Raw genomic sequence first — 13,186 nt, forward strand, 5'->3', positions numbered from 1 at the left:
CTGTTTCCAAGCTACTACTTGACTAGTGTCAACCTCTCAAGTAGACCAGACTGGAAACATGACATGATGAGCTAATCTTACTTTATTTAGGGCTATGTTGACAGAATCTTGCAAGTCTGGAAGTATAGATCTCCCATCATCTTCTTTTATTCCCTGATGAGTTAGGACAGATCCTTTCTAAGTTTCTTTTTCCACTTTCTGTTATTCAGCTCTGGGCTCCCCTGCCTTTTATCAGATCTTTCTTTGAGTAGCATCTCTCCCCTTTGTTTCTTAAAGCCATTCCCACATATCGCTATGTTTTGTATGAAGGAAGAGATGGGCAAAGGCCCCCACCCCCAAGCGAAGATCTTGGCCAAACTGTCCCCTTTCTAGAATCTGCATTAGGTTCCTGTTTCCTCAGTGCAGGGGGAAGGAGGGGAGGGAGTCAAAAAAGTCAAGATGGCAGTGGCATGCAATCCTAGCCCCACCGCTTCTTCACACATTGTAGGTGTGACCCATATCTTTGATGGCACCAGCATGTCATCATCTTGACTTTTGGGCATCCATATTCAAGTGATTCCTACCAGGTGTGTTTCATTGACACGTGAAAATCCCATTCCGGCATGGACAATTACTTGTTCTGGAGCTCAACTAAAATTTGATTGGACATTCTGGCCAACGTTTGGACATAGCAGGCAGCACGAAAACAATCTCATTTTTAAGCTCGCATTTACTCATCCTTCCTCTCTCTCTCTTCTTCTAATTAGCAGCTTTCCTTGAGAGTCAAGCATAATAAGATTTGTCACCCTTTCAGATACGGCGAGTCTTGGCTGTTCTTCGTAAGGAAAAATAATACAGCTACCTCTCCAGAAATTAAGTACTAATGGTTGCATCTGAAATATTAATGTTCATTGATTGAATATTATAAGAGTGGACAACAGTCCCAAGTACATCAACCTCTTATTGAGGTCTGCATTTCTCTATCGATTGCTTTCTTCCCAATTGAATCTGGTGCTGTTGAATCTGTTGGAGAGCAGTCATCCCAGTCGGGACGAGGGATCAAGTGAGGAATTAGTTTGGACTCCTTACATAAACACAACAGGGCAAAGTCTGATCCTCTGAATGCTTTTGAGCCTTATCTAGTCTTTCCCAGGTGAAAGCTGCCAGTCTGGAAAGATTCCTGTATTATAGGCAGAGAACAATAAAGTAGCCAGTTAGAACGAATCTCGGTCTAGTTGTCTGACAGAATCCTTCTTTTCCCCACCATTCCATGAAAGGGGGCAGACCGATTCATCAAATGAAAGCCCACCAACCTTGGTTGGTCCCTCTCCAAATTGGTTTAGGCCAGAGAGGCAGTAGACCAGGGGTCCCCAAACTTGGCAGCTTTAAGACTTGTGGACTTCAACTCCCAGAATTCTCCAGCCAGCTGGAGAATTCTGGGAGTTGAAGTCCACAAGTCTTAAAGCTGCCAAGTTTGAAGATCTCTGCTGTAGACCTTCGCAATTCCTCATCTGCTATCCAGGCTGGAGATGCCTTTTTGCAGAAGCTTCCCCGCAGGATAGAGAAATCTGGGAGTCAGGGTGGAGTCCGGATGTCCACACCATAAAATAGAAAGCAGGAGAGAAGGGGGGGGAGAGAAAAAGAGCAATGGGTGAAGTTGCAAACCACATCCTGTGGGGCCGTGATCATCTTTCCAAGCCAAATTCGCTCTGGCAGGGCTTAGACCATGAGTGCAGCTGAGCCACACTACAAAGGCTTCATTTAGACTAAGAAAAATGCCGTCTTTTCCCCTCTCTGGCTTCGTTTCCCTCTCCTTGTGCAGCTTCAGCCTTCGTTTCCAACTGTTTGGGGAGAGGTTTCCAAGGCAGGACGTTGAAGGGACGTAACTTATCCTCATTTGTTCCACTCGACAGCACGCTAAAGATCCGTTCCTGGCTCGAATGTGGTCTGCTCTTGACAGACATCGGGCCAAGCCAGGATCTGCCTTTCGATTACACACAAGTCTTCTTCTGTCACTAAAAGAGAGCTTGTCGGCTGTAGTCTCAAACTTCTGCAGAGGTTTTTTTTTTCTCCATATTTCTCTGGACTAGATTTTGGAGCTGACTTCGTTTGGGACGATGGAAGATGCAACTGTCTTGTTTTCTCAACCACATCGTTTCCTTTCTCCCCAAAAGTTCCAGACATGGGACTCTCTTTTGAGGTCTTCTTCAGGATTGAAGAAAATTCCCATGTGGGAAACCAAGGCAGGCTGTAGACCTTTTCAGGACAATCTCACCAATCTAACAGATTTTAACAGATTAACAGAGTTGGAAGGGACCTTATAGGTCATCTAGTCCAACCCCCCACTCAAGCAGGAGACTTGAGACTATACCATTTCTGACAAATGGCAGCCCAATCTTTTCTTGAAAGTCTCAAGTGATGAAGCTCCCACAATTTCCGAAGGCAACTTCTGTTCCATGGGTTGATTGTTCTCACTGTCAGAAAATTTCTCCTTATTTCCAGGTTGAATCTCTCCTTGATCAGTTTCCATCCATTGTTCCTTGTCTGGCCTTCAGGTGCTTTGGAGAATAGCTTGACCCCCCCTCTCCTCTCTGTGGCAGCCCCTCAAATATTGGAAGACTGCTATCCTGTCTCCCCTGGTCCTTCTCTTCACTAGACTAGCCACGCCCAGTTCCTGCAATCGTTCTTCATATATTCTTCATCTTCAGGGGCTTCCCTTGGAAGTGTCAACAGCTTCATGTAAATAGTCATGACATTGCATGCATGCTGGCTGGAATATTCTGGGAGTCCACCCATCTTGAAGTTGTGAGATTGCTGAATGACATCTTTACAGATAGACACCCCATTCCTCCTCCTCCTCCTGTCTTTAAAGCATGTTTCATCATTCACCATCACAAAGCAAACTCCATCCTGAGTTATTGAGGAGAAGCCCATGGACCTTCTTAACTTTCCTTTCCCCAAAATTTTCCATTATATTTTTGCAGTCGTTCAAATTCCATCTGGAACCTCTGAGCCCATCGTCCAATTCTTCTGACTTCCCCAAAGCAGATTGTGCCTATTAGAAGGAAGGAGACTTTTGCATGGTATTAGCTGGTCTGTTGCCACTAAGTCTCTTTCCAACGCATTTCCATACAAGATCAGCTTTAGAGCCCACCCATCTTGGGGAGGGAGGGGATTCTTGACTTTTCTAATCAAGCCTCTTGAGCTCTCTTTCTCCATAATGGGGGTCTTTGTGTCTCTTATCCAAGCTGCCAAATGAAAATTTTGCTCTGAGCAAAAAAAAAAACAAAAAAACCCTGTTATAGTTAGTCACAAACACACAAGGAGTGGATCTTGTTATAATTATTATTGCAACTGTTTTATTCACACACTGGGCAAAAGAAGGAAATTGTTCATCCTGCAACAGAAGGGAAGAAAAGGCCAAGGGGAGTGGGAGATCTGGCTGGCCCCTTCCTGCTGTTAGGAAGGGAGTGTGGTTTTTGTTTTCTTCTTGGAGCAAATTGGTTGGGCGCTGTCTGTGTGGGGAGACGGGTTGGTTGGCAAAGGTTTACCAACCTTTTAGTGGGGCAGGACTCCATCCGGTGATTTCCTGCAGGGCTTCCCACCCTTCTTCAGTAAACATCTTCATAATTCTGAATGCCAGCCTTGTTATCTGGCAAGATGGATTTGGAGTACAGTGTGGGGGTGGTTGCGTGTAAATGTATAGTCTATGTTGTTGTTCGTTGCAAAGTCATGTCCGACCCATCGCAACTCCATGAACAACGTTTCTCCAGGCCTTCCTGTCCTCTACCATCCTCTGGAGTCCATTAAAGCTCACACCGACTGCTTCAGGGACTCCATCCAGCCAACTCATTCTCTGCCGTCCCCTTCTTCTTTTGCCCTCCGTCGTTCCCAGCATTGGGCTCTTCTCCAGGGAGTCCTTCCTTCTCATTAGGTGGCCAAAGTATTTGAGTTTCATCTTCAGGATCCAGCCTTCCAAAGAGCAGTCAGGGTTGATCTCCTCTAGGACTGACCGGTTTCATTGCCGTGCAGTCCAAGGGACTCGCAGGAGTCTTCTCCAGCACCAGAGTTCAAAGACCTCCATTCTTTGGCGCTCAGCCTTCCTTATGGTCCAACTTTCACAGCCATACATTGCAACTGGGAAAACCATGGCCTCGACTATACACACTTTTGTTGACAGGATGATGTCTCTGCTTTTTAGTACGCTTGCCATGCGTAGTTTGCCATGGCTTTCCTCCCCAGGAGCAAGCGTCTTTTAATTTCTTGGCTGCAGTCCCCATCTGCGGTGATCTTGGAGCCCAGTAAAATAAAATCTGTCACTACCTCCATTTCTTCCCCTATAGTGTATAGGTATATCAATCTCTCTAAATATATCTATAGCTGTATCCTAATCTATATATCCATATCTGAATCATCTCAATCTATCAATCTATCTATCTATCTATCTATCTATCTATCTATCTATAGTATCTATATCTTTATCTAAATCTATCTATCTATCTATCTATCTATCTATCTATCTATAGTATCTATATCTTTATCTAAATCTATCTATCTATCTATCTATCTATCTATCTATCTATCTATCTATAGTATCTATATCTTTTATCTAAATCTATCTATCTATCTATCTATCTATCTATCTATCTATAGTATCTATATCTTTATCTAAATCTATCTATCTATCTATCTATCTATCTATCTATCTATAGTATCTATATCTTTTATCTAAATCTATCTATCTATCTATCTATCTATCTATCTATCTATCTATCTATAGTATCTATATCTTTATCTAAATCTATCTATCTATCTATCTATCTATCTATCTATCTATAGTATCTATATCTTTATCTAAATCAATCAATCTATCTATCTATCTATCTATCTATCTATCTATCTATCTATCTATAGTATCTATATCTTTATCTAAATCTATCTATCTATTTATCTATCATCTAGTGAGCTAGCTATCTGATAGCTCTCTATCACCTCTATTGATATCCATACATCTTTGCAAAATGAAGACAAAGATAATAAAGGTGTAATGGACGGAGATTTCTTTCTCTTCCAGAGGTTTGAAAAACTCTGTTGAAGCCTGCAAATGTTTATGGTTAGCTTGCACTTTGGAAGACAGGCCCAGTCAAGGCTGTTTATATACTAATCAGGGGTTGCCAGTTAAAACCCCTTAATATTATACCTTTTAAACAACCTTCTCCTTTCTTAAGTCCGTACTTTTCTGCGGCAGAGTAAATGGAAGCTAAAAGCAGGGAATGAAAAGCCTCCTTTTAAAAATGTTGCAGCTGTGGGAGCCTCAGAGTGGTCCCTGGTGGGCTTATATATAATTGAGTCTTTTTGCATGTGTAGAAAGTGGGAGGGGAATGTGTTCCTCTAAAGAAGACGTTATTTGTACTGAAGCAGACCCGGAGATGTGGAAAAATGTAGTTTAAAGGAGGGTCTCAGAGCCTCTTCTGTCTTCACCAAAGGTGGGTACCCACCACCTTTTCCGGTCTCTAGATTTCAGCTTGCCCACAAATGGTCTTTCAGATTTCTCCACCCAGATTTGAGGGCAAAACAACCAGACAGATGAATCTTGAAGGTCTCCAGATCCAGGAAAAATCCTTCAACCACCACTGATAGGGTGATCATCCCTACGAATATCACTCATGAATAAGATTCTGGGAAGAGATCCTTCAAGGTGGTCTTGCTTAGACTGGAAGGGTCAGAAGAAGCTAAGAAGGCTGCAGATCCTTGGGAAAAAAAGGTTGAGTGAGGATTTTCCCCAATCTCCTTGCTCAACGGTTGACCCATTTCTGAAACTCATCGGATGGATGGGGCGGATCTTGGAGAGAAAAATGCAAGATAATTTGTCTAAATTAACCCACTTCTTCTCGTTCTCTGCTCTCCAGTGTCACGCCCAACCACTGCAAAAAATGGGAAGGATCAGGCCCTCTTCCATCCATCTGGGCCTGCCTTTCAGAAAAATTTGACCCCATGCACAGCTGGCTTGAAGTACACCAAGTTTTCTCTACCTTCTAAGGTCCTCCTTGGATCCCAAACTCTGCTTCCATTCATGCACGGAATAGGGTTTGTGAGAGGGACTGGAGCTGCTAGCTTCCTCTTAAAAGGACAGCCGCAAAGCAAGGCTGGTTGGGGGTCCAATCCTTGATCGACCCTCTTCCCTGGAAATGCAAAGCCTCCCCCCCCCCCCTTTTCATAGGGCCTATGAAAACCAAGAATGATTTGTTGGGTTTCTTCCAACATACTTCTGCTTCTTCTGCTTTAACTTTTCTCGTCCTGTAAGAATAAGCATACAAGTCACAGAAATAACGGACTCAGTCAAGCCAGATGTGCTCAGGAATGCGGTTATTCCTCTCCTTTTCTCCATCCAGTTTCCCTTTGAGAATTCCAGCTTGGCTTTCCTTAAAAAAAACATTGAGATCCACAATTTCAGGATGCTCCTTTGTCTGCGTATAATGGAAGCATTCTTTCTTCCCCAAAGGAAAAAGAAAAAATTGGAAGAAACCTTGGGTCACCTGCTCTGAAATGGGTCCTATTCTTGCTGTCATCCTTTTTTCCTAGTGCAACTGGCAAGGGGAGCTAGAAGCCTTCAAAAAGATGAATCTTCTTGAAGGACAGCCCTTCTCTATAAAGAAAGACTTGGCAGGGCACCCAGGTTGGATTCCAGTTTGGTGGTCTGGGAGTTGAGGACAAAGAAGGTCCAGGGATGGCCTGACTCAAGAATGTGGGACCTCTTGGACCCTTGCAGCTTCCTGGGAATGAGCACATCTTGCTTGCTTTTTCATTCTATGGGATGAGAGAGGGGAAGGAGGATGGAAGGAAAGGAAAGGAAAGGAAAGGAAAGGAAAGGAAAGGAAAGGAAAGGAAAGGAAAGGAAAGGAAAGGAAAGGAAAGGAAAGGAAAGAAGGAAAGGAGAGGAGAGGAGAGGAGAGGAGAGGAGAGGAGAGGAGAGGAGAGGAGAGGAGAGGAGAGGAGAGGAGAGGAGAGGAGAGGAAGGAAAGGGAGGGGAGGGGAGAGGAAAGGAAGGGGAGAGGAGAGGAGAGGAGAGGAGAGGAGAGGAGAGGAGAGGAGAGGAGAGGAGAGGAGAGGAGAGGAGAGGAGAGGAGGAGAGGAATGAAGAGGAAGGGAAGGGAAAGGGAAGGGAAGGGAAAGGGAGGGGAGGAGAGAAGAGAAGAGAAGAGAAGAGAAGAGAAGAGAAGAGAAGAGAAGAGAAGAGAAGAGAAGAGAAGAGAAGAGAAGAGAAGAGAAGAGAAGAGAAGAGACCTCTCATTAGCCATGGTGGGATGCCATTTTCTCTGAAAGCAGCTTTCAGTTTTGCCTTCAGCCTCAGGAAATCGTGTGGTGGCTTAGCTCCCAACACGTTCCACAAACACAAGCAGACAAGGCCCCGGCTGTTCGGCACAGCAAGGAGGTCCATTCCCCCGATGTGTTTTTCTGCCTTAAGAAAACGGTGCGGCTACAGCCAGAAATGGACGAGAACAGATGGTCCCTTTCAGGATGAGAAACAGTCTGTGTGTGCTCACAGGTAATTAAAGAACCCTTTTAATAAAATCTTGCACACACCACTGATTTCCTCTGGCACACCTGCCATCTTCGTTTTCTCTCTCACACACATACACAAACACACACATATACACTCAGAAGCTCCTCGGGACTTTTCATCAAAAGCCTGGTCATTCTTCTTCTTATCATCTGGAACCTCCTGTGAAAACACCCTGTGCTTTTCTACAGGAAAGCTCTTTTCCCATGGATGGGCCAACCCGTCAAACTGAGTTGAAGATCTGACTCCATCTGAAATCCCTAGGGCAAAATTCCACCAACTCTTCAAGCAGATTCAAAGATCCCGACTGGATTCCATATCTTGGCCCCAGTAAGCTGCTTCACTGTTGAACAGCTAGTTGGTCCAGAATAGATGGCTATCTTAACTTCTCTTATATGGCATTGCTCTCCATCCATTTACGTATCTGTTGGGATAGCAGAAATAATATTTATGCAGCCCGTCTCAAGGGTGGCTATGTTTGTTTTGGAAACAGCGAAAAGAGATCCTTTTTTTTTTTTCATTCATTCATTTTTATATGCTGCCCTTCTCCGGAGACTCAGGGCGGCTTACAATGCGTTAAACAATAGCCTTCATACTTTTGTATATTTTATACAAAGTCAGCTTATTGTCCCCACAAACTGGGTCCTCATTTTACCCACCTTAGAAAGGATGGAAGGCTGAGTCAACCTTGAGCCTGGTGAGAATTGAACTCGCAGTCATTGCAGGCAGCTGGATGTTAAATGCTGCCTTAGTAGGAGGCATTAGCCTCCTACGCCACTTTTATTATTATTATTTAATATTTTTCTTTTTTTAAAAAAATAATTTTGGAATTTCAGTCCAAAGCAGTTAGATAATACCCTTGCGCTACAGGAAACGATGACTAAGATTTAGGGTAGGAAATGATTAGATCTGCTATGGACCATTAGGCAATTAATGAATAATTCATTAATCAAATTAATTCACAATTAATAGCATAAAAGTAAGCCAACACATCCTGTCTGTTGCCTTTCAAGTAAGTCTCCCTCCCTCCCTCCCTCCCTCTCTCTCTGCCTCAATTTCCTTTCTGCTGTCCTGATCTGCATTTGCTGTGGGGGTTGGATGAGCCATTGATTTTAGTGAGGTGGCTTAAAAACTATTTCAAAGGATTTAATTTCTTTGTTCCTAGACTCAGGAGTTCCTCTTTGCTCTCTCTGTCTTTTTTGGATGAGCCACTTCTAACAGTACAAATGAAGTTCATGCTGGCACTGACTGCTCATTGTTTGGAGACAAAACAAGACACAATGGCAATCAAACATACAAGAATCCTGAATGAGTTTCTCTCGGTCTCTTGCAAGACTCCTTCTCTTCGTCCCCCTCTCTCCATCTTTCTTGGGATTTGAGATGCAAATCTTTGTTCTTGAAATACAACAGGGTGAAGTTTTGAAAAGCAAGGAAGTGCTGATGTTGAAGGGTCCTGGACAGGGGTGAAATCCAGCAGGTTCTGACAGGTTCTGGAGAACCGGTAGCGGAAATTTTGAGCAGTTTGGAGAACCGGCAAATACCACACAGGCAAACGTAATACCAAGCACGCCTGCCAATATTTTATTAGGTAAACAAATTAGAAGAGGACTTATCTTCAGTCCGTTCCAGGAGCAACAAATTATCCACGAGACAAAAGTTTAATCATTATTCAGTCCAAAATATATCCAAGCCGAATTTCAGAGATCACGATGTGACTGTCAGGGTTTAACTTTGTCCGTCACAAAGCCTGAAGAGCAATTCCACCCATTTTTATTCCTGGTGGGGCGTGACTCCATGACTCAGCTCAATCTCTAGCCCTCCCACACCTCTTCCATTGCTGCGCACAATTCTCCCTCCGACGCTGCCTGGGATCAAGCCAGGATTCATCATCCTCGCTCCCTATCAATGGGTGCTCCGATATGCCTTCCTCCTGGCACATCCCAGGCTGTTCCTCCTGGCCTTCGGAGGGAACCTGAGGCATTGCCAGAGAGGAGGGTCCTGGAGAGGGAGGCCTTGTCAATTCCTCCCCATCACCTTCTGAGTCCTCTTCCTCTGTTAGGACAGGCTCGGGAGTCGGGGTCACAACAATGACGTAGATGAATGTGAATCTCCATAGATACTTGTTAAGCAATGTTTGAAAAGGATTGATATGAAAAAGGCCATGGAGATATTCAGCCAAGGCTCCATCCCAGTCTGACCTATGGCCACTGTTAGAGTGATTACTATTATGGTGACTGTGGTTATGAAGATGAATGAGAAAAATGGATCTTGCTTGCCAGCCAACTTGAAAAAACATGAACTGCAAATGTTTCTAGTGAGGTATAATTTTTATCGGGCGTTTGATATACACAGTTTGCATTCGATCTGATATGAAGTCAGTACAAATAGATATAATGGTTTCAAATTTCCCCGCATCCATTTCATACCGTTTGTAGTGCTTCCTCTAATACATGCTGGAAATCAATAAATGAGCTTGTCAGCTTTATACCAGAGTGGGGGATGTAGACAATGAGCATTTATTAAAGGAGAAATCGTTTGCTTTCACTGTCTCTTATACATTTTAAAAAATGTCTTTTTAAATGTAACATTCTTCTCAAATGCTACTTGTCCCTGGGATTGTAAAGAGGACAGGCGAACGATAAATGTGGTGTTCTATTTTCCTAAAATGAAAAATGCAATTCTCAGAAATGAAGATATGCCTTAATTAAAACCTTAATTAAAATCAAAATCAAAAGTAATTTGACCAAAATGTCAAATGTCAAAATACTCACAGAAATAATTACTGGAGGGCCAATAGAATTGCTTTCAGAAATCAGAAACTCTGGAAATTATTAAACATAGAAAACCAACATGTAACACTAAGTATAATTTTCCTGTTAACATGCTGGAAGACACTTCTTTTCCAATTTAATACAAAATGATAGCCATGGTCTTGCTGAATTTTTAAAATGCAGTGTTCTAATTCTTTTTTTTTTTTTTTTTTTTAAAAAGATGTAATGCTAAGAAAAAGCAACGTGCTTCTTGTTTTAGGTGGGTTCTACTTCTTTGGGAGATGTAATTTATTTTGAGTCTAATAGGGTGGCAGCTGCCTTTTCACCAAAGGGAAGAAGAAGGTTTATAACTGAAGGTTGACCTTCAACGTCCTCTACGGATAAAAAGGGAAGCTAATCCCTCCGTTTTCCAAAAGGCTGGGTGTGTTTGGGACTCCAGACGCCGAGCCCAAGTGTCAATCTTCAGGCAGAGCAAGAAGCCCCATGGTCTGGTGACATCCCAGTCCTTAGAGGATTTGAAAATGAGGACAAGGTTCCACCAGATCTTAAAGTCTCCCTGCTTTCTAGATTAAAAGGTTGCACAAGGCAATGGGAGCGGAGAGAACGGCATGGAATTCTGAGGACATCTTGATCAGGAGGGAGGAGGAGAAGAGAGGGAAGGGGAAGAAGGAAGGAGAAAGGAAGGGGAAGGGGAAGGGATAGTTGTTTTCTTGCAGATGTTTTATTACCCAACTAGATAACATAATCAGTGCTAGAGGGATTTGCAGAAAGGAGGAGGAGGAAGTTTGTTTTATCCAAGTGCATATCTTGCAAACAAGCTTTGAATTATTTGAACAGGCCAAAGGTGGATAAAATCTAGGCCAGCCTTTCCTCAATCTTGGCAGCTTTAAGATAAATAGACTTCAACTCCCAGAATTCCCCAGTCATGCAAAATCTGCACATTCTTTAATGTCGGGCAATTAGACTACACAATTGAGAAAAGTGCAGCTTCCAAAAGCTAATTGCATTTCATGTCACAATATTGGCACTAAAATGCATGTTTGAGTAAATCTGCAGCATCAGATGTAAATAGAATTAATTTCTTCTGCGGTCCTTAAATAGAAAGAACAGGATTTTTTAGAAAATTGGTCATTTGTCCTCCTTCTGTCTGGAATCTGACCAAGAAGCTGTACAGTTAGCACACCCACTCTTGAAATGAATTGCTGTCTTTGCAGTTCGTCCCTTTTCCCTGCGAATGTGTTTCCCGAATCTGGTGGAAATCTTGCAGAGAGAGGAAGCATAAAGCTGTTCTCTTCTTCAGAGAAAGTATCTGGGCATTAGTGGACAGGGAGTAGTTAATTGGAGAGGGGGCTACAAGACCTTTCCTTAGGTTGGTGTGGGTGACATCATCTGCCTCCTGCCATTGTGGAGGTTCCATGGCTTGAAATTTTCAAGCAAAGGTTGGATTTGGATAGTCCATTGTCTGGGACAATGTTTCTCAGCCTTAACAACTTTAAGATGTGTGGACTTCAACTCCCAGCAAGCCATCTGGAGAATTCTGAGACCTGAAGTCCATAAAGTTGCCAAGGTTGAGAAACATTGGTCTGGGACAATCTGAGGATTCCTGATCTGGTCAGAACTGGGACTAATAGAACTCCAAGATTTCTTCCAACTTTGGGGTTCTGTGATTTGTCATCTTGCTAGGAGAACAGACAGAGCCACATCTCCCACAGAGACCGGTGATAACAAAGCTTTCAAGATTCACTCTTTTTAGTTCTTCTGAAGAAACCCCACCATTTTTTTTGAGCATGTAACTTTCCCATCTGATAGATTTTTTTTGGGTCTATCTCCCAGACTGTTTTTAATCCAAGTAATATGGCCGTCAGACAAAAGCATATCCTCACTTCCGCCCAAATGCACAATGTGTGGGGATTCTCTGGTTAGCGTTACTCAACTTGTAACGTCTTTCCTTGGGTGACGGTGGTGCATCTTATTCCTTCTTTTCAGGTCTTGAAAACTGAGCTCTGTCACAAATTAAGCAAGAGCTGGGTTTTTGTAAACTGCAAATCCAATCAACTAATAAATAGGTTTCCTCGGTAGCTAACCTATACTTGGAGTTGAGACGGTTGAGTGTTCAAAGACCCTGGTCTTCATAGATGATATGGAGTCATCTCCCCATCTAATGCCCGTGACTGGTACTGCAAGGTTTACCTCTCGGAGGTTTTCTTGATTTTCCTCCAGCCAACCGCTTTGCAAAATCAGTTCTCCCGTTTGCATTTGCAGGAAATATTCTCAAGTACCTCACTGGACTTACTCAAAAAATTAATTGTCGAATCCATCTGGGTTTTTGTTTTTGTTTTTTTTTTTTGCAAGAAATTGATCATCTCTCTCAACGTTGCTTCTTTTTCAGTGTCTTTTTTTGGAGATGACCATGTGGAGATCCCCTTGGTCCACAGCTACAGCACCATCCATCTTCACGTGCAGTTCCTCACCGGCTATCACAGTGCCCTTCTCTTCTTGGCTGCTGGGCAAAAGGACTACCTTCTTCTAGAGCTCCGTGCTGGTGTCCTACAGGTCAGCAAAATATTTCCCTGGCTTGGGGAGGGAGAAGATGAAAGGAACATTTAGAACAGAGAATAATAGGTTGGGAGGGACCTTGGAGGTCTTCTAATCCAAATCCCCTGCTCAAGGCAGGAGACCCTATACCTATATCTACACTACTGCTATTTCCCATTGCTTAGAGCTTAAAAAAAAAAAGAAGAAGAAGAAGGGGAAGGGAGGGAATAGAAGCCTTTGGGAACAAGCTTGCAATTACAGACTGCAGAAAAGCCTGTGATTAATTAAGAATTAAGCTGGAGGAACAAGAGAGCTTTACTTCTGGGGGTGGGGTGGGGCG

General features: G+C 43.2%; 1 protein-coding gene across 1 annotated transcript in view; it reads left to right on the plus strand.

Moving 5' to 3' along the window:
- CSPG4 (chondroitin sulfate proteoglycan 4) overlaps positions 1-13,186 on the plus strand; it is a 49,188-nt gene that overhangs the window by 20,587 nt on the left and 15,415 nt on the right. Inside the window, exon 2 of the mRNA XM_070953668.1 lies at positions 12,701-12,864. Within this exon, the coding sequence (XP_070809769.1) occupies positions 12,701-12,864 (164 nt within the window). The remainder of the gene's footprint in view (positions 1-12,700; positions 12,865-13,186) is intronic.

This window comes from Pituophis catenifer, unplaced genomic scaffold (genome assembly GCF_029215685.1).
Source record: "Pituophis catenifer annectens isolate HBS135680 unplaced genomic scaffold, rPitCat1.0.hap2 SCAF_14, whole genome shotgun sequence".
NCBI lineage: Eukaryota > Metazoa > Chordata > Lepidosauria > Squamata > Colubridae > Pituophis > Pituophis catenifer.